The 20,927-nt window shown below is 32.6% G+C and overlaps 1 protein-coding gene across 1 annotated transcript in view; it reads left to right on the top strand.

The window, feature by feature from the left end:
* Nucleotides 1-20,927, top strand: part of Elp1 (elongator complex protein 1) — a 124,990-nt gene that overhangs the window by 63,324 nt on the left and 40,739 nt on the right. Inside the window, exons 16-21 of the mRNA XM_090370338.1 lie at nucleotides 1,724-1,880; nucleotides 6,063-6,246; nucleotides 11,486-11,564; nucleotides 13,835-13,914; nucleotides 15,031-15,171; nucleotides 20,178-20,263. Coding sequence (XP_090226464.1) covers nucleotides 1,724-1,880; nucleotides 6,063-6,246; nucleotides 11,486-11,564; nucleotides 13,835-13,914; nucleotides 15,031-15,171; nucleotides 20,178-20,263 — 727 coding nt within the window. The remainder of the gene's footprint in view (nucleotides 1-1,723; nucleotides 1,881-6,062; nucleotides 6,247-11,485; nucleotides 11,565-13,834; nucleotides 13,915-15,030; nucleotides 15,172-20,177; nucleotides 20,264-20,927) is intronic.

Raw genomic sequence — 20,927 nt, 5'->3', positions numbered from 1 at the left:
TTGCATAAGTTGGTTATTTGTTTTTTTTTTAGGAGAATTAGCAACTAAGGCCGTATTGCTCCGGGGAAATATGCGGTGGTCATTCCCTGACCTTTCCGCATCCTCCGTATTTGGTGGTGATGGGCTCGAACCCTGGTCTAATCAAGAAGCGTGTGCTACGCATTGTTGCTCCTTTCCACCTGGCTACGGAGGCGCCCCTCTAATTTACATAAACAAATGCAATATTATAAAGGACAAAATACTGTCTCCTAGTGACTTATATACTGTTTATTGGCACCTCCGTAGCCAGGTGGGAAGGAGCAGCAGTGCGTAGCACACGCTTCTTGATTAGACCGGGGTTCGAGCCCATCACCACCAAATATGGAGGATGTGGAAAGGTCAGGGAATGACTACCGCATATCCCAGAGCAATATGGCCTTAGTTGCTAATGCTCCTAAAAACCAAACAAACAACAACAACAACAATACTGTATATTCTGGCATATAAGGCAACTTTTATTTTTTGCCTTGAATATTTGTGCTTAATCATATACCATGTATATGATTAATCATGTATAGTAGTGTTTTACAGTAAAATCTGCCTTAATAACTACTGTCTTTTTAATTCAATTATTTCTGCCTTTTAAAAGGTTACACTGACATTTTATTAACACTTTAAAGTACGTATATACAGTGCTTCCTCATGCAGAAGGTCGGGAAACCAACAGACACAGGTGACATTGCTCTTATTGATGCTATATGTATACATGGGAGGCTTTGACTGTGCAACAAGCTATTCGTTGTTGCCCGTTTATTAATGTACTGCAAATTGGTTTCTCTGTAAACAGTGCCTCAATATGGAAATGAATTTGCTGTAAGAAATTTGCACAATCTCAAAAATTTACTTTTAGTAAACAGTATTGTTGTTTAATACCAGTGGTCATTTTCAGAAGGAAATGAATTCTGAAAATAAATTTTCCAGCAGGAATTTTGTTCATGTTCATAAGGAAGGTTGGGTTCGAGCCTGTCACCACCAAATACGGAGGATGCGGAAAGGTCAGGGAATGACCACCGCATATCCCCGGAGCAATGTGGCCTTAGTTGCTAATGCTCCTAAAAACCAAATAACAAACAAACAAACATAAGGAAGGTTGGATGGATGAAAAAGTCAACCTTAAAATTTTAGATGATTTCTTAATACTTGAACGGCTGGCTTATACATCAGAATGTATGGTATTTAATATCCCATTAGGTGTGTGTATATGTATAGGTTCAAGTTCAAATTGACCAGCTTTAGAGGTAATTTTTGGACCTTCAAAAGTCAACTAATATTAGCATTAGTAAAGGCATACGATGCAAGAAAGCAAGCTTATACAGCATCAGCCAAAAAAATACCCTTCCCATTTCACCTATCCATTCATTCCAAATGTTTGTTTAGTTCTGCCTTTAACTTATTTAAGCTATCAGCTTCTACAACAGATGGAAGTTTGTTCCAGCTATCAACTACCTGCTGGCTAAAGGCAAATTTCTGCACATCTATTTGACAACTGTCTTTCCTAAATTTCAGTTTATGTCCCCTCAAATATGTCAGAATATAGAATAGCTATGATGTTATACTGTATGCAATGGTGAAAGTATGCATTCAGCTTTGTTTGTGAATTTTTAGATAAGTTTAAATATTTTTAATCAGTTTATAATATTTATAAAATGTTTTTGTCTTTTAATAATGTTTATATCTTTATCAGGATGTCATTTTAGGGCTTACAGATAGGCATCGTTTGTACTGTAATGATAAACTTCTGTGCTCGAATTGTACCTCTTTTTGTCTGCATGATGAATTCCTGCTTCTTACAACATATGAATACAGTTTACGTTGTTTGTTGATAAATTTTGATTTGCCTGGTGAGTAATTTAGGTATATTTTGTAACACAATTTGTTTTGTAATGCAAATATATATATATACTTTTTTTTTCATACAGTGAGTTATATACTAATTACATACTAGTATGCTATAATTTAGTTTTGAAACGATAAATTACTTAGAGTTGGCTAATATTAACATGGAAATTTACCTAAAATGATGTATGAAAATTAATTATTCATCTTATAATCTAAAACATGAAGTTTAATTATTAATTTTATGATAACCTAATATAAAAATGCTTTGAGAGTTCATACACTAATATAAACACAGCATGTGATATATACACTAATTACAGAAATATGGGTTTCACTTTTTTTCATATAGTCAGTGTCACCAGCCTGCCTTCCAAAATGGAAAGTAGGTTGATAAGATCATCATATTGTATATCTCTGTGCTCCCCATAAGAACTCTCCTCCCCCACCAGATTTATAATGCTTGTGAGGAAGATCCTGACTATCCTGATACCGTTATTTTGATTTTTATCACTATCTCAAAATAAGGTGGCTGTCCTCAAATTATAAGTACAACTCATTTAGAATTCTTATGTTTTCAGTCCAGTTGAAACTGGTGCTGTATATGTGAGATCCTTGGATATTTTGATCATCTTATTTCAAACTGACTGGCGCTGAAATTGTATATTACACCCATTAAGGATTGTTTTGTTTACAATCCAATTTAGAACACATTTTGCAACCACATCTTAAATAAATTTAAGATATTTTGACAGGTATTGTTTTTATTTTAATATATCTTGAAACGGTTGAAAGAAATGGAAAGCAGGCTCCATTAGTTCTATTTAGAAAGTTTTGTAATACTAGGCCCATTGACAGAAGAAAAGAAAAATTCAATGATAAATAAATAGAACATTGGAATATATACTTTTCTTCTTTTTTTAATGCAATACCCAAAGATAAAAGATATTTCTCAGTACTGTGGATTGCCAGATGGTTGAGAACAAAGAAAGAGCTTATTAACATTACATGAAAATTTCTGAAGGTTGATTTTCAAGAAATACATATGGAGGAGGATGACTGCTCCAGAGAACAGAAGTAAAAGGAATGAATGAAAGGGAAAAAAATTAATTTTTCAAGTTGAAAGTTCAACAGTGAGAGAATATTGGCACAATAGCTTGGATTTAAATTAAAAATTGTATGAGGTTAATATGTTCAGAAGAAAATTAACTAAGAATATATATACAGTAGCACCTTGTATTATACTAATCGAATGCTCTAGAAAAAGTATTAATAATAATGGATAACACTACTCTGCATTTTTAAAAAAAATGTACTAATGTTTTCTCATAAAAGGGTATTTCTGAATAATTTTCTAATGTTAATTTCAAAAATGACTTCCATTTGTTTTCATCATGTCAGGTTTCATCAAAAATCACAAAAGAAAATTTGATTTTCACAAATTTTTATTAATTTTGGCAGAATTTGTGCACTGAAATTATAACGAAATACTACTTTTACCTTATATTTAAATACATGTTTAAAACTAATAAAAATGGCAGTGTGCTAAAAAGTCCACTAAGCACTCGCTTCTCATTTTAAAAACTGATCTATAATGGGTCAATTTTTTTTTTTCCCCTTGCAGATTCTTCTACTTTATAGTTCCTCTGCAGCATCCAGCAATAGTCAGCCATCATGTTGACATTCCACCTCCCCTGTTATCTAATCTCTATGTCTTTAATATCCTGGTGAAACCTCTTACCCTGTTCTTTACTGACACTTCCAAGATTTTCTGGGAAGCAGTCGATGTGGGAGTATAAAAATTTTACCTTGACACTCATGTTGTGGCCCAGCTTCTTGAAGTTTGCCAACATATTTTCAACTATATTCTTGTAATCTGGATCCTTATCATTCCCTAAGAAGTTCTCAACAACAGACCTGAAGCTAATCCATGCCTGTTTTTCTCTTTAATTCATTATCAATGTCAATGCTTCAGCAAACTTTATGTGGAGCCCATTGTTTATCTTTGTCACCAATTTTCACTCCAAAATAAGCACAGTACACAGTTTTTACAAATTCTGTAATAAATCTTCCTCTAAAATAAACTGAGCTCACACGGAGAAACACTGCTGTATGCAGCTCTCGAGGTTAATAAACAAATGACTAAAGGCAGTGTTGCCAACATGTGAAGATTTAGTTTACAAAGTCCCAACATTTACTTCTAACTTAATACTTTCAATAATGCAACTTATGACATCAACTTAAGTGATTTGTGAAAAAACAGTATGTGATAGAAAAAAACGAATAACACTTCTGAAATCAGCATAAAAAACTGAATTTAAAACAGCTATTAGTTTACAAACATCAAAAACCACGTAGGGTGGCATTATTAGTAACTTAAAAAATAAAATGTCAAGTGTGATAAATAATTTATGCAAAAAAAATAAAATCTTGCAATAAATGCCAATAATACACAGCCATTTCTGAATAAACAGAAAATTTTTAAGGTGGCATCGTTTTAGGTTATATCTCATATTGTGAATACCTTCACAACGAGTTGCCATGATATTGCACTACTTCGAATAAGTAACGCTTCACCTAAGGAGAAGACTAATGTTACTTATTCTCAGATAGGTACCACCACCCAGACAGCACCGTTTCAGGGCTATTTGGCCCTTCTTCAGTGAGTGGGTAGGTACCCAAGTGATGCAATGATGGCAAAAACAGTTATGAAGTATAACTCCACAATATGAGAGATGCCTGATGGTGTATGATGTATTTAGACTAAGGCGCATTAAGGGCTAGAGCCTCAAGCTGCGAACAAATTTGGACTATGTATATAAAGTGCTTAGCATCATAATACACAGCCATTTCTGAATAAACAGAAAATTTTTAAGGTGGCATCGTTTTAGGTTATATCTCATATTGTGAATACCTTCACAACGAGTTGCCATGATATTGCACTACTTCGAATAAGTAACGCTTCACCTAAGGAGAAGCGTTACTTATTCGAAGTAGTGCAATATCATGGCAACTCGTTGTGAAGGTATTCACAATATGAGATATAACCTAAAACGATGCCACCTTAAAAATTTTCTGTTTATTCAGAAATGGCTGTGTATTATGATGCTAAGCACTTTATATACATAGTCCAAATTTGTTCGCAGCTTGAGGCTCTAGCCCTTAATGCGCCTTAGTCTTAATAAATGCCAATGTAAAAATACTCCATTATGTTTGTTTATATCGTATATACCAATCAGCATTCAGGCAGCTGCAACTACAATCTCACCTTCAAAATGCTTGCTCAGCTTTGTCTTAGTCCCTACCTTTCTATGCATTGGATGTGCAAATCAGCATTCATGAAAAGATAATTTAGAGAGTACTTCGAATATATGAAACATCTTACTATGCTTTAACAGTCCCAGTTTGGAATGGATCATTTATAGCTGCATCAGTTGGTATCCACTTGGTATGAGAGCAACAGCAGTTGTTGGTAAATATACAAAACCTGAATAATATACTTATGTAGAATTGGTAACATCACCAGGTATCCCTGGACTTATTACCCAGTAAGTGCCAAGGATGATTGCTACTGTTATTGTTGCTTAAAGGACCAATTTGCTCTTAACTCCATGCTGTGGTATGTGATACATAACATTTCACTTCTTTTTATTTTTTAATTTTATTAAAATAATATAATGTTTTGAACACAAACCCGTTCTTTTCTCAATTGTATCTCATCATTTTTCAAGTAATAGTGGCTGCCATATAGAGATTTTTTAGGGCAGAAAAAACTTTCAGTAGTTCTGATATGGGTAGAACATGATGCCACATGGTTCGTATCCATTAAGATAAAATATATGAAAATATATACATAAATATATTTGTAATACATTGATCCCTATTTATTTTGTATAATTTGCTATTTAATAGCCCCCATATCTGATCATAGGATTCAGGAAGAATCCTTAAACTTTATCAGCTAATAATTTAGTGTCAGTATTGTGCTGTAATTAATATAAGTATTAATAAAAACACATTTTGTTTTTCTAACCCACATGGTATGAAGTGTCTTTATATTTTTTTTCATTAAGTAGTTTTAACATTATTAATTTTTGAATTATGATTATTCATTTTTGGGAGGGATACCCTTTAGTGAAATAAGATATTTTATGATGAGTCATAAATGAAACATGGAACATTTTCAGCCATTTTGAAGGGCTCATCAATAGAACTAATTGAAGATTCACCTAGAAAACTTGAAAAGGGATCAAGATTAGTGATTTCAGATTCAAAAGACACAAAAGTTATATTACAAATGCCGAGAGGAAATTTGGAAACAATTCATCCCAGACCTCTAGTCCTCTCTAGGATATGCAAGCTTTTGGACAGGTGAGTGATTTCATATCTCCTTTATAAAAATTAAGTGCAAAGAAAAGAATCTGTAATTTTTAATTCATTAATAATATTTAAAATTTAACAATTGTCAAAATTAAATTTTGTTTATACAAGCTTTTAAAAAGTAATCTCATATAATAGATATGAAACAATTTGTGAAATAAATAAAAACTTAAACTCAGGCTTTTGTAGTCTGTATACACTGGTGTTCAAAGAAAATGCATCACCTGGGAATTTCACATTTCTAACCCTTTTTCACGATGGTATGTTACATTAATGACTAACATCACAAATAGAAATATAAACAAAAGATATTTATTAATAGTTAAGGCAAAGCTAAGTAATATTTGACAGGTGCTCTCAAAATATTCCAAAGTGAGCATTTGCAACCTTTATACAACAGTTTTGGTAAACACAACAATTATGGCTGAAATGTTATCAGAAGCCCTCAATTTGCTTCAGTTTATAATTTTAAATGGAAAACAAAATGAAAAGTTCACTGATAATGTGGTTCCAAACACGAATTATGGCTTCCTGAAGTTCACGAAGGGTCTCTGGTTTTTTTCTGGCAACTGCAGATTCCACGCGATCCCAACAGTTCTCTATAGGATTCAGGTCCAGGCTGTTTCTTGGCCAGCTAAGAGTTGTAATGGACCGTTCTTCCAACCATTTTTTCACCTGTAACAAATGTAAACACATTACTGACGAGCCTCTAATGCAGAATGAAGCTAAAGTAACTACAGAAGTGCCTACTTACACTTTTCGGCTGATGACAAGGAGCAGAGTCATCCTGAGAGATGCAGTTATTTGGCAGGTTGAAATGGTCTCTAATAGTTGACAGCAATTTGCCTTCCAATATAGCCAGGTATCCATTGGCATTTACATAACCTTTTATAAACTGCAGGTGACCTACTCTGCAATACGAAATGCACCCCCATATCATTTGGCTGGTAAGGAATTTCACTGTAGACACCATACAGTCTGGATGGTATTCTTCACCATGTCTATGTCAAATTGTTTTTCTCCCATCAGAGCCATGCAGGTTGAATTTCTTCTCATCCAAGAAAATAACTGACTTCCGCTGCTCGGGGATCCATTTGACATGCTCCTTACACCAAATTAATCGAGCCTTTTTCATTTTTTGTGTGAGAAGAGGCTTCTTCTTAGGACGACAGGCTACAAGTCCATTTTTGAAGAGGTATCTTCTGACTGTTACTGCTACCACTCGTGTATGTTCTTCCCATTCTCTTTTCAGCTCAGACGAAGAAACTTTACGGTTTTTTAAGGCATAAGCACTTCAAAACGTGGTCCTGTTTTGGCATTGCAACTCATTTGAGTCCGGTTCCTTTTTTCCTATCAGCAGAATCAGTATTCTTGAGTTTCGAAAGAAATTTATTCACTGTCGACTGATTACAAGACACTCTATAAGCAATATGACGGGAAGAACATCCTTCCTCACATAAAGCAATAGTAGTGGTCTTTCTTCGTGGCGTCAACTGCACGTAACTCGCCATCCTGACACAAGCAAGAAATGACTGCAACTCTTGCAGAGCGTGCTTATATAGCTGAAAGTAGCAGCTGATGCAATATTACGTCATCACCTACGCATGTCAATTTTATCTGATGCAATCTGTAAGAAATATTGCCATATATTTACATTATTCAGACAAAAATTACAGTTTTAGGGGGTGATGCACTTTCTTTGAACGCCAGTGTATGTCGAAATTTCACTATCATATAATGTTTAATCATAATTATTGATTTCATACAAAGTAAGATCAAGAAGTAATGGACTGAATTTTAGTTTAAACAAATTTACTTACAGATAATTACATATGAATTTCAAAATAAAGACTGACTATCTATATATTTGAACTTTTTTTTTTAATATGATCTGTTGTTAAAACTTGTGAACAGAGAAGTTGTGTAATCTTTTCATGTTTAAATGGCTTGGCAACTGTTATGTGATGTTCCAACTTGAGAGGCTGTTGCCTTCAGGTTTTATTTGATGATTGGCCCGAGTGGTGCTTCTAGTGTGGGAGACAAGTTTATTATTTGTTGATGTTCGACATCTCCTATGTCACTCTCAGTGATAATCACATTCATCTTTGAAGTGCTTTCTCTCTCTCTCAAGTTCAAGAAATTTTTTGCCTGTGTACTATTATATATTTTTTTATTTCCTTTCTTTATAAATTAACATTCATGATAAACCACTTTTAAAACATAAATACAGATTTTCTAAGCTAGAAATACAATATTTTATATGCTTTTACATTCATTAATGTTTTGAATGTATACATGAAAAATGCATTTATAATATAAAGCAAATGATATATTCCTGAATCAAAAAAACAATGTTACTTAAATGGAATTTCATATGTACATTGTGTAATTTAGAAGAAATGTAATTCATTACACATTTATACTCCACATTGCAATTTTGAATTTAGTTTATTGAAACTACTTTAAAATGATCACCTTTATTTGATATGTAAAATATACATTTTTCTCTTACCCAGTTATATTAGTAATAGTAAAAGTATACAGAGTGTTTCAAAATTATGTGGAATAAATGTAGGAGTATATTCTACAACTAAAAATAAGAAATTAATTCCTATAAACATATGTTTCAAAGGGGTTTATTTCCAAGATATTAAACTTTAATCATAAATTATTACAAAACTATGTAAAATGAAATTAAAGTAAATCTCTAAAAAGAAAACATCTAAAAGCAGCTGTTCAAAGTAACTTCTGTTTTGTTCGATGTAGCATTAGTATGTCTTATCATTTTAGGACTATTCGTAATGGTTTCACAGCTTCTAGAATGTGATTTCTCAGTTCATCTTGCAAGGTAATACACATAGAATAAACCACAGATTTCATGCGATCCCATATAAAGTGATGTAAGGGTGTGAGGTCAGACGAACTTGGTGGCCATTTTATGGTGCCAGTCTATCAGTTTTATTCTTCATATATTTAAAATGTCACAGGAAAAATGGTCTGGTGTACTACTATGCATAAACCACACTCTGGGTTGGTTTTCAGGTGGTATGTCTTTCACTAATTCCCATAGATTGTTCTGCAGAATATGTAGGTAAGCCATTCCCGAAAGCCTTGCTGGTAAAAAAAAAAAAATAAGGACCAATATAATATCCCCGAAGAACACCATACCAAACGTTAAAGGAAAAGGTAATTTGATAATGAGTACTGACAATTGTATGTGAGTTTTCTTCAGCTCAGATGTGAGTGTTTTGGGAGGTAAGAATTCTTTGGTAAAACATGATTCATCTGTAACCAGAACATGGCTTAGAAATTAAGGATCACAAAATGAGCCACTGACAGCAGTTTCTGCATTTATTCATATCTTGTGGCAACAATTGCTGTTCATGTAATATCCTTCATATGCTTGCAGAAGAAACATTTACAAACCTGACAATCTTCTACTTGTGGTAGGAGATACTTGTACAGCATGAAGTATTTGCCCTTCAATATTTACAGTTCATTGAAATCTCCATCTCGGTATTTGCTTGTAATGGTTTCAGCATACCTGCTCCTCTAAGTTTTCTCTCTGCAGCAAATGGTTTATGATTTGGTATTCATCAATTTCAAAAATTTTTTGGTATATTTGCAAATAATAGCTATGGAATTTTTATGAACCTCTCCATAAATTAAAATCATATAAGCTAACTCAGCAAAAGTAAACAGATTTGTAGTATCTCACATAAAATCAGTTAACAAATGCCATACTATACGTAATGAGGCAGCTGTCTTGGAACCTGAAACTCTACTAACAGATGCATTGACACTGCTAATATGTTTTCTACCACACTGGGATAGCCTTAGTAGCTAATGCGCCAATAAAACCAAAACTAACTAACTAACTAACTACCACACTGGATAATCACAACTGAGCAGTTCATATGATTCATCTGGTAGAGCAACACTATTTATGTTGATGTTGGTATACATATTTTTTACTGTTTAAACCCCATTTTATGCAGTCATATATGACATAAATTTGAACATAAAAGTGTTTTGCCATTTTTACACAGTTTTTCAATTTATGAATAATGTTTAGTATCTCAGAAATAAAGACTTTTGAGACATATATTTGCAGGAACTTTCTTTAGAATAGACTACTACATTTGTTCCATGGAATTTTGAAATGCCCTACATATGTACATCTGTATCCCCACTTAAGTACTATCAACTAATTAAACTATCTGACAATATTGCTAGATCTACTATTGAATTTTGAACATTTCAGACTAAAATATATGGCCTTTGCTGTTTGTAGCCCATCTTCTTCCTCCAGTCACATAGCTCTCTGAGGAGCTGTTGTGGCCACCAACAAATTCCTCCAACTGCATCGATCGTGTGCTATACGAGCAGCATCACAAAGTGTCATGCCCAGAAGTTCACTAATCCCATCCTTCCACCTAGTTGCAGGTCTTCTTCTGCACCTCTTCCCCTTGGTTTTCCCTTCCATTATATTCTTCGATAGAAAGTTTTCCCTTCTTACTATATGACCAAAAAACTTGAGTTTTCTTTTGTTGATGCTATGAAGAATTTTAGGCCTGCCGAGTTTAATCTTTATTTCCCATAGTTTCCCATTAAAGATTAAAAACTCGGCACCCTTCACACCTGTAGCTTTAATCAATTCCGTTGGGATTTCATCAATTCCACGTGATTTGCCACACGTTAGTTCTCTGATGGCTTTTTTGACTTCTTCCTTCAGTGGAACTGGTTCATGATCACACTCTTGAAAAGGGGTTGGCAGGGGTTGTAGCCCATAGTTATTCTTAAATTATTATAATTTTTCTAAAAATATTTGTGAAAAGTTATTGTAATCATAGGGTAGCAGTTATTTTTGTGAACTTTTTTTTTTTTTTTTGCTACTTTCCATACAGAGAAGTGTTTTTTCTTTATTGTTATATTTGCATTTTTAATTTGCCCTTCAGTACATACATCAGAAGTACGATAGGCATCTTATTACCATATTACTTGCTTACGTAATTACTTATAAAAAAGGCTATATTTGTAACACGAAATCTCAAAAGGGATGCACGATCACCTTCAAATAAAATTCATAGCCTTTCCGAAATGCTTATATCTTTAAATCAATCCTTAAAAAATTAAATATATTTTCTCTGGGTACAGTAACTTTCTTAGCTTAATTAATTAAGAGAGGTCCATTAGCATATCCTAAATTGTATGTGTTTTTATTTCACAGGTTAGAATTTGGAAAGGCATTACAAGTTATGAGAGTGCATAGAATCAATATGAACCTTATTTATGATCATAATCCTCAGGTACTATTCATCTATATAACATTTATATTTGTGTGTGCATACATATGTATGTACACTCTTGTTTACATTTATTTCTTAATTTATAGGGTTTTAATAGGAGTGTAACATTTAAACTGCTTCATTATTAGTTTATTTGCTATTATATTTAAATAGCTATGCACCCCATTTGTTCAAAATTTGTTTCAGTTAAAAAAACATCTGATCTCAAGCATCACTACCACAACAGGTAAAACTGTAGCTTTAAATGCTGAGCAAACTTATTGTATTGCTACTTGAACTTCATTATTTTGTTTGAAATATGAAATTAAATAACTTATTATTCTAATTATAGAAATATTAAATGTAATTTACTCACGTAACACTGCACTTTTGAAATAAAACAGGAATACGAAAGTACAATAGCTTGCTGAGATGACCTTTGATGACTTTGTCTCCTTTGCAGCACATGCTTTCAAAGTTTTTTAGATTTGTGTTAAATGATTGAATATAATTAAAATATATGATGGAAAAAGGAAGGAGTTCATCTGCTGGAACCCCATTTTTTCAGGAACTACAAGGCACTGGCATTAAAAACAACTGCATATTTGTATGTATACCTGGTATTTTTTCCCTTTGCTTGCACAGTTTTAAATGTACTGCTTGTGTAATATGATTAATGCTTTGTTTCTTAAATGTAACCTTTGGACAATCTAAAAACTGATTTTGTGGTTTTTTGATTGCCCAAAAACAATTTTTTAGACCCTTTCAAGTAGTATTAGTTACAATCACTGTTCTTCCACACTGTGCGGAAAAAGCCTGAATTCAAATCCCATCAAGATGGGAGGAATTTGTTATGGGCTTTTTTTAACATTGTTGCCAGCCTATCCAATCTTGGACAAGGTAATACAGGAAACACAGCTAATGTTGCAGAGGAATTGAGCAGGTACTTTGTGAAATTTACAGATAAAAGACCATTTGTGGTAAGGAGAAGTTTTGTGAGTGGTGCTGGGAAACATGGCATTATTAGAAAAACTTTTCAAGCCTAAAGGTGAGTAAGGCTCCTGGAGTTGTTGGCATATATCCAGTAGTTTTGAGAGAGGTAGCAAGAGAGTACACAAAACCATTAAGATTAATTATTCTCTCATAATTAATCTTAGTGGTCCATATGAGGATTTGGAATATGTAGACTGCCAAGCTTGGGAACTAAATCAGCTCCCCACTGGGGAGGGGGAGCCGATTAAAGTCTGTAAGACTGAGTGGAGAAAGTAAAATGAATGAGGCAAAAATTTTCATTATTATATATAATTCTGGAACTAGGTGCTGTAAATTCAAATTATGGGGGAAGAGGTTTTAGACTGGATTGTAGGAAGTTTTCTTTTAGACAGCGAGTTGTTAATTACTTGCCTCCATAGGTGGTTGAGGCTGATAGCTTGGAGAAATTCTAAAACCAGCTGGATAGGTACCTATGTAAAAGAGGGAGTCTCACGGTTTTTTTTTTTTTTTTTTTTATGCTGGTGCAGCAAACGCATCAGAATTCCTTGCACCATATAGCTAATACTAAAGGGCTCCACAGTTCTCCTCAAGAAACACAGGTTTTTCTTACAACAAAAACCAAAAACAAGTAAAATGACAATAGGATGCATTCAATTTACAGACTCAATTCACTGATATATCAAAGCCTTAGTTGCTTTGGTGGAAAAATAAAATAGCAATCAATTTTTAGTGATTTAGGTGATTTGTAACATGCATAAATTTTCCCATTCAGTAGATTTTTGTCACCTTTGCCTTCATTATTTATATTTAGTTTGGCATATACTGCTGTTTAGAAAGGTCTAAATATTAATTGAATCAAAGGATTCTTAATCTTTTTAGTCAGTCCTGAGCTAATTTTCAATTGAAACTGCATTAGCTCTTCTCAGGCAAAGATATAAGACCCCTCACAAGGAAAAGAAATTGAGGGGGGTTTTTTGTTTTTTTTTTTATCAAGCAAAGGACAAGCTAGCTTTATAACACATACAACTTATAGTTATGATATACTAACAGCTCATAAACTGTATACTTTGATCTAATATAAATGAAGAGAATTTCAGAAATAGCCCATTAAGGGATCCCAAAATCCCGTAATAACATGTAGTCAGGTATTTCAAAATTTTGTTTGATTAATTCAATGTTACTTCATTAATCAATCAACCAATGCTATTCACTAACACTGAACTAGTGGTGTTTATTTGATTATGTTGGAAATTCTGATTTTATTAAACTGTGTATAATCTAATATGTTATTTAAATAGGCATTCTTCAGTAACCTGAAAACATTTGTGTCACAAGTGGATTCACCATCAGATATAAATTTGTTTCTTTCTTCATTACAGTAAGTTTTATTATTATTATTATGAGCATCTTCTTTTTTAACTTGTCATCATTTTTTTTTAATATTATAAATTAGTATGTAAAATTTCATATTTGATATATGATCTCTCATATTAAAAATGTTATTTTTATTTGTACATTACATTATATTTAGTTCTGTTCTGTTTTATTATACATATGTTTTCTGTTTCTATGATTTTATTGAAATAACTATCATAACTCAGTATGTGTAAAATATCAATACAATTACATTTTGTAATAGAGATAATACGTACTAGTTTTATTCAAACATATTGCTTAATCTGAAGCAAATTGTTTACCACTATCTTATAAAAGTGCAGTGAAAAACATGCAAGTCAATATATATATATATATATATTCACTCATATGTTGAATGTATATGAGTAAATTTAAATATATTTATTTTATACCAAGTTTCTGTCCTGTGGTCTAATGGTATTCAACCGCTTACAATTTTCTCAAAGGATAATGTGCTCCATTATTTTATGTGAAATTTATGTCCCATAAACACATCTTAAAGATGAAACTGTTTATAATACCAATGATGATTGATGAATTAATCCAAACACTGATTTGCACAAATAAATCTACCATATAGATATTAAAAATGTATTGATAATTTTTCAATAAGGTTGATTTCGTATTGTCATGTATTCCTTAAGAGTACCACCAATTGAATATCACTGTTGTTGAGTCCAGAACTAAAGGTGGCACTTCTCACTTCCAGTTAATGTCACTAGATGGATACATCTATTAAACATTCAAGCATTTCACAAGTACTCTAAATTTATTAATTAGTTACAAGGGAAGACAAAGTTTTATTGTTGTTAGTGCAATTTTTCACAGTATATACTGCACAGAAAATAATTGTTTAAGATAGTATTAGAAAGTTTCCCAAGATACTTTGATTTTTAGAGCTATGGTTTTTTCAGTAAGGCAAAAGGAGAATGCTGTCATAAATTTAAAAGAAACTTCCAATAATTTCAATTATATAATAGATTGATGTTTGTCTTTTTTGTTTTGTTTTTATAACTGTTGCAAATGAAATAACAAAGATTATTAAACAAAAATTATAATAGCTTATTATTTATTTCAGGGAGGAGGATTCTAAAATAATGTACTCTTATGCCTATAGAGGTAGAACTATGTCTAATTATAAACTTTCTGAGGATGCAGGCAAAGTTAACAGCATTTGTGATGCAGTTAGACTTGTACTTGAAGAAGTGGACGTTGACAAGTTAGTTTTTATTACAAAAATATATTCCTTTCCAAACTGCATAATATTTTTTGCATTTCATGACTTTTTTATAATAACATTTTAATTCATTCTTGTTAAATAAAAAAAAAAAAAAAACATTCTGTGTTAAAGTGATATTGGTTATCATAAATCTTCAAAACTTCTTTGGTTGAAATCTTCAAGTCTTCTTTGATTGAAACAGAGAAGACTATGAAGTCCTTACTTAAGGACTCTGTAGTCTTCTCTGGATGCAATGCAAGGTCATCTGAACATTAGAGAATTGTAAGGGAATCATAGCATTTCTTCATTAAGGATAGATCGTCTAACTAATCTAATCAGCTACTGCGAGGTCATCAGTAAAGAAATGAATAGAAGGAATAAAACTGGCATCAGTTACTAGATTTCCACGAAGCTTTTCATACAGCCCCACATGAATAATTGTTGTATAAATTGGAGCAATACAGCATTAAGGGAAGTTATTACTGCGGATAAAAGGATGGTTAAGTGGGTAGGAGGCAGAGTAATAATAAATGACCACTGCTCCTCATGGACTAATGTTAAGAGTGGGATCCCACAGGGGCCAAAAATCAAAGTACACCTAATTCTGTTTTTGCACGAACTTTTTTTACACGAATTTGATTTAACACGAATTCAAAATAAATATTTCATTCTCTTTTTACGCGAGTCATTTTGATTTAACACGATTTCTATGAATTTTTTTGCCTAAATTCTAAGAAATTTTTTTTTTATTTGTGGCATATTAGTATCATTTCTATATTACACGCACCAATAGATTAGTTTGATTATCAGCTATTTATTAGTGTGATAGATTAGCTAGTGTGTGCGTTTTGAAATGCGTGCTTTTGTTTGCCAATGTGTACGTCTACGTATATATGAATCATCAACGTTTTTATTGAATTTGGTGCACGTCTAAGGTATTCGTGCATTGTATCTTCGAAACACATTTAGTAGTAAGCTCTATTTCAAAGTGAAAGAATCTTTAGTGAAATTTGTGCACATATAAATTTATTAATTTTGCCTATAGTCAATAAATTGTAAGTTTACAAATTTTTCATACTTTTTTTATTAATTATAACTGAGATATTTTTCGGTAGCCCTTATATAATGTTGAATAATTCGCCTATTATCAAAATGAAAAGGAAAGCGATTTCTTTGGAACTTAAAATTCAAATTTTAGATCGTCTTCCAACTGGACATGGGGCTACGTCTGTAGGAAAGCATTTTGGTGTACATGAAGCTACCGTAAGAACTATTAAGAAAAATGAAGCTGCAATTAGGAAGTCGGTATGTTCTGGAACAAAAGTAAGTGTTAATTCATCATCATATACAAGAGATATTGTCAAGGAAAAAATGGAAAAGGCTCTGGTAATATGGATAGAAGATCAGTCACAAAAAAGAGTACCAGTAGATGGAAATGCCATCAAGCAAACAGCACTAAGAATTTACAGACAGATCAAAGAAAAGGAGCCAAGCACTTCATCTCAGTTAAACAGAAAGTATGAATTTTCTGCGAGTACAGGTTGGATGATAGGGTTTCTTAAAAGGAATGCTCTTCCTAATATAAAAATTAAAGGTGAAACTGCATCTGCAGATGAATCGGCCACTAAAGTATTCCCGCAGGAACTTGCAAAAATTATTGAAGATGGAGGATACACTCCTGATCAAGTGTGGAATGCAGATGAAACTGGTTTCTTCTGGAAATGAATGACGAACAAAACGTATGTAGCCAAATCGCAGAAAACTGCTGGTGGTTTTAAGGTAGCTAAGGATCGTGTGACCTTGTTATTTTCCTCCAACGCTTCAGGAGATCGTATGTTGAAACCACTGCTGGTAAATTGAGCCCTAAACCCACGTTCAATGAAAGGTGTAGATATCAATAAACTGCCTGTTCAGTGGATGTCAAACAAGAAGGCCTGGGTGACCACTGCTATCTTTACAGAATGGTTCAACAAATGTTTCGCCCCAGAAGTCAGATGTTATATGAATTTGAAAGGTCTCAAATTTAAAGTTCTTCTGATTTCTTGACAATGCACCCGGCCATCCTGTCTTGGAACACCCAAACGTACAAATTTTATTTCTGCCACCTAATACTACATCTTTGATACAACCGCTAGACCAAGGTATAATTGCAACAATTAAAACATACTACGTAAAACGAACATTCCAACACGTTTTGGACAAACTGAATGATGAAACACTAACAGTCATTAATGTGTGGAAGAAATTCTCAATTATGGATTGTATCAATCAAGTTGGATTAGCGTTAACTGAATTAAAACCAGCAACTTTAAATGCGTGTTGGAAAGAGGTTTGGCCACAATGTGTAAAAAGCAAAGATCCCATCATCATTACAATGGCACACAAAATTGGTGGAGAAGGATTCGATGAGCTATCGTTTGAAGATATTGATGAATTGTTAACCGACAAAGCCCTAAGCGAAGATGAAATATTAGAGGTTGTCCTTGGGACTCCTTATTCCACAGAACGTAGTGATAATGAAGAAAATTATCCTGTTCTAAATGCAGATTTAATAAAAGAAGGTCTGGAACTGGCCAGAAAATTAGGTAATCATTTTGTCAAACATGACCCTAATGAAGAACGCGCTGGGAAGTTTCAACGTGAACTGAAGTTGTTGACAGCCTCTTACAGAGAATTATATAACGGCCTAACCAAAACACGAACACAATGATTAATAACTGAATTTGTTCGTAAAAAACGGTGAAACATCAGCACCAGTGGAGACTCGTGCTGATTTTGCTCAAGAGATCACAGAAAGAATTTCATAATAGAGGAAGAAGACCATGTCCACAACATTTCTAGTGATATTCCAGTCGTACGCAAACGTATGCGCCGTTTATTATCAGAAAGTGAAAATGAATAAAATCTTGTTATGTGTAAAACAGATTTTTTTTTTTTTTCATGAAGAATTTTTTTCATTTTATATACATACAAATTTACTTTAATACATTTTCATTACATATTATTACATGTGTATTTTGTTGAAATAAAATAATAAGCTTAAAACGAATATTTTTATGTGTTTTTTTTAAATTATTTTTACTGATTATTTAGATCCGGAACCAATCGCCTTTTCTTCCATAAATACAATGTCTTTTTTTACACGAATTTTTTTTACACGTATTTTTCAGGAACGTATCTATCGTGTAAAAACAGAATTAGGTGTATTACTTAAATATTTCAATAATCAGGAAATGATACTTCAATAAATTATTTGAATTGGCTGAAAAATGGCAACTGAAGTTTAATACTGAAAAATGCAAGGTCTTACATCCGGATAGCAATAATCCTTGAATAACATACCATTTGTGTACCACCAAACTCAAAATTGCAGATAATGAAAAGGACTTAGGAGTAACTGTACAATCTGATATGAAGTTTTCTGAACAGTGTTAACAAGCTGCTAGGACAGCCAGTCTACACTATTCAAAGTTTTGTCAATGATATATATAGAACTTCACCGACAGAGATAAAGAGGTGATTATTCCATTGTACAAAGCAATGGTTAGGCTGCATCTTGAATATTGCATACAGGCTTGGAGATCCTATTTTAGGGTACAGAGAAGAGTGACAAGATTGGTTAAGGGTGCAAAGGAGTATTCTTATCAAGTGAGACTTGTTTTATAAAGTACAATTTTGGAAATTAGGGTATCTAAAGGATGATCTTGAACATAATCACATGACATACAGAAGAGAGCATAAATTTGAATTGAGAGAGGATAATTGTGTACTATGGGTCCAAAAATTTTTCATTTAGTCAAAGAGTGATTGAAATAAATTCCTGTGGAGGTTGAAACTTTATCTAAATTTAAGGAGGGACTGGATAAATACTTGAAAAAAAAACAGGTAAATGAAAAATGAGAAAGTGATATTGGTTACTTTATTTTATTTTATTTTTTTTAAATTTAATTCATTTTGATTTATTTATTTTTGGCTGGTGCTACATAAGCATGCTTCCTTGCATCGTTTTGCTGATACTAATACTAATTTGTTTCTTTATTAGAATACACCTCCATTTCTTGGCTTGAAGATAGGATTTAATAAAGATTTTGAAATTTAACTACTTTTGCAAATTTTGTAGTTATTGTAGAGCTAGGTATTTTTATAAATATTTCATTATCAAACACATTAAACAGTGGCATAGCAATGGGGCAGTAGGGGACATTTGCCATCAGCCACCAGTTTACAGGAGCATCATGAGTTTATTCTCTTGTACATAAGAGCATCAGTGGGACAAGATCAACTTAGACCGTATTAAGTGCAGAAAAAAGAAACTCTAGAGAATATTAGTTTTAATGGCATTAATGACCAATTTGTGGCATTGAAGACCCAGAAAAATTAATCTCTTGAATTTTCCATTGATTTATAGAATTTATCTTTATTGTTACAATATTTCTTTAGTAAAGATGAATACATCGCTTATATTTTTTAATCTCTCATTGTTTTACATTTGTAAAGTGTTCTTTTGTGAATAAAACAGTTAAAATAATAATTATTATTATTATTTAATTTTTGTATTTAAATAATTTACAAGATGGGAACGAATATATTAGATTTCTCCAGTCACCATATAATTTTGCAGTGCATCTGACAATAAATTCTAAAATTATTATTAGTTATGTGAATTCAGTGTATTTTCTTTTAAGATTTGATTCCAGCTCACATATTCACTCAAGGATAATTCATTCCAAAAATGATGAGAAATATGAGTTCCAGGGATATATGCACAATAAATGATAAATATGTTAGATATGGCAAAGATAGCCAGATAGCCACACTAAAAACTTGATGTATATATAAATTATCCATTTAATGGCTCAACTGTCAGAACTATTATGTGAGAACCAGCTTTGCTTTCAGCTGAAACTCAGCACCATTGTTGTGCACTTGCATATATGCAAGATAAAGAGATTTTTTATTGATGCTTATTTTTGCTTATTATTAAATATTACCATTTGTATTTCCAGGTTCTTTTTATCTATTCTTACAACGTTTGCCAAAAAAACTGTACCAGAACTGGATATTGCCCTGTCAAGAATTAAAATCTTAAGAGGTAATGCTTGTTACTGTTTTATTCTAAATACGATTCCTGTACAGGAGCATATAATTTAACATCTATAGCTATATGTTGCCTGTAAATAACCAGTTTTATTTTTAGAGTCCAGATTTACTTTATGGAAAAAGAAAATATGATTTTAATATTAATAGGCGTTATTTAAAAAAAAGTAATGCTCACCTAGGTGGCCATGCGGGCAACAGTTCCTCACATCGAGATTAAAAACAAACCTTTTTGAACAAATGACTCAGTTCCTCACAAAAGGTTACTGCATAAGCCGGAACATGTTGGGATTACTGGAAAGATTGTACAATGGATTACTGGGTGGCTGCAGGGCAGAAGGCACAGGGTTGTGATTAATGGATATTCTTCTGATTGGTGTACCGTCAGAAGTGGGGTTCCCCAAGGATCTGCTCTGGGACCACCATCATTGCTGATATTTTCATAAACAACATTGATGAAGGGATAGAAGGCATGGTGTCAAAATTTGTTGATAATGTAAATGATAATGTTAATGATCAGTGCCAAGCAGCACTCCTTCAGGACGACTTGAACAGGCTTCAAGAATGGTCAGAAAAGTGGCAGCTATGTTTTAATGCAGCAAAATGCAAGGGCTTACACTTCAGGAATAGCAACCTAACAATAAATTATACACTTCACA

This window comes from Mastigoproctus giganteus, chromosome 3 (genome assembly GCF_048544385.1).
Source record: "Mastigoproctus giganteus isolate SK-2022 chromosome 3, ASM4854438v1, whole genome shotgun sequence".
Taxonomy (NCBI): domain Eukaryota; kingdom Metazoa; phylum Arthropoda; class Arachnida; order Uropygi; family Thelyphonidae; genus Mastigoproctus; species Mastigoproctus giganteus.
The sequence above is the reverse complement of the archived record's forward strand: the minus strand, read 5'-3'. Positions and strand labels throughout refer to the sequence as shown.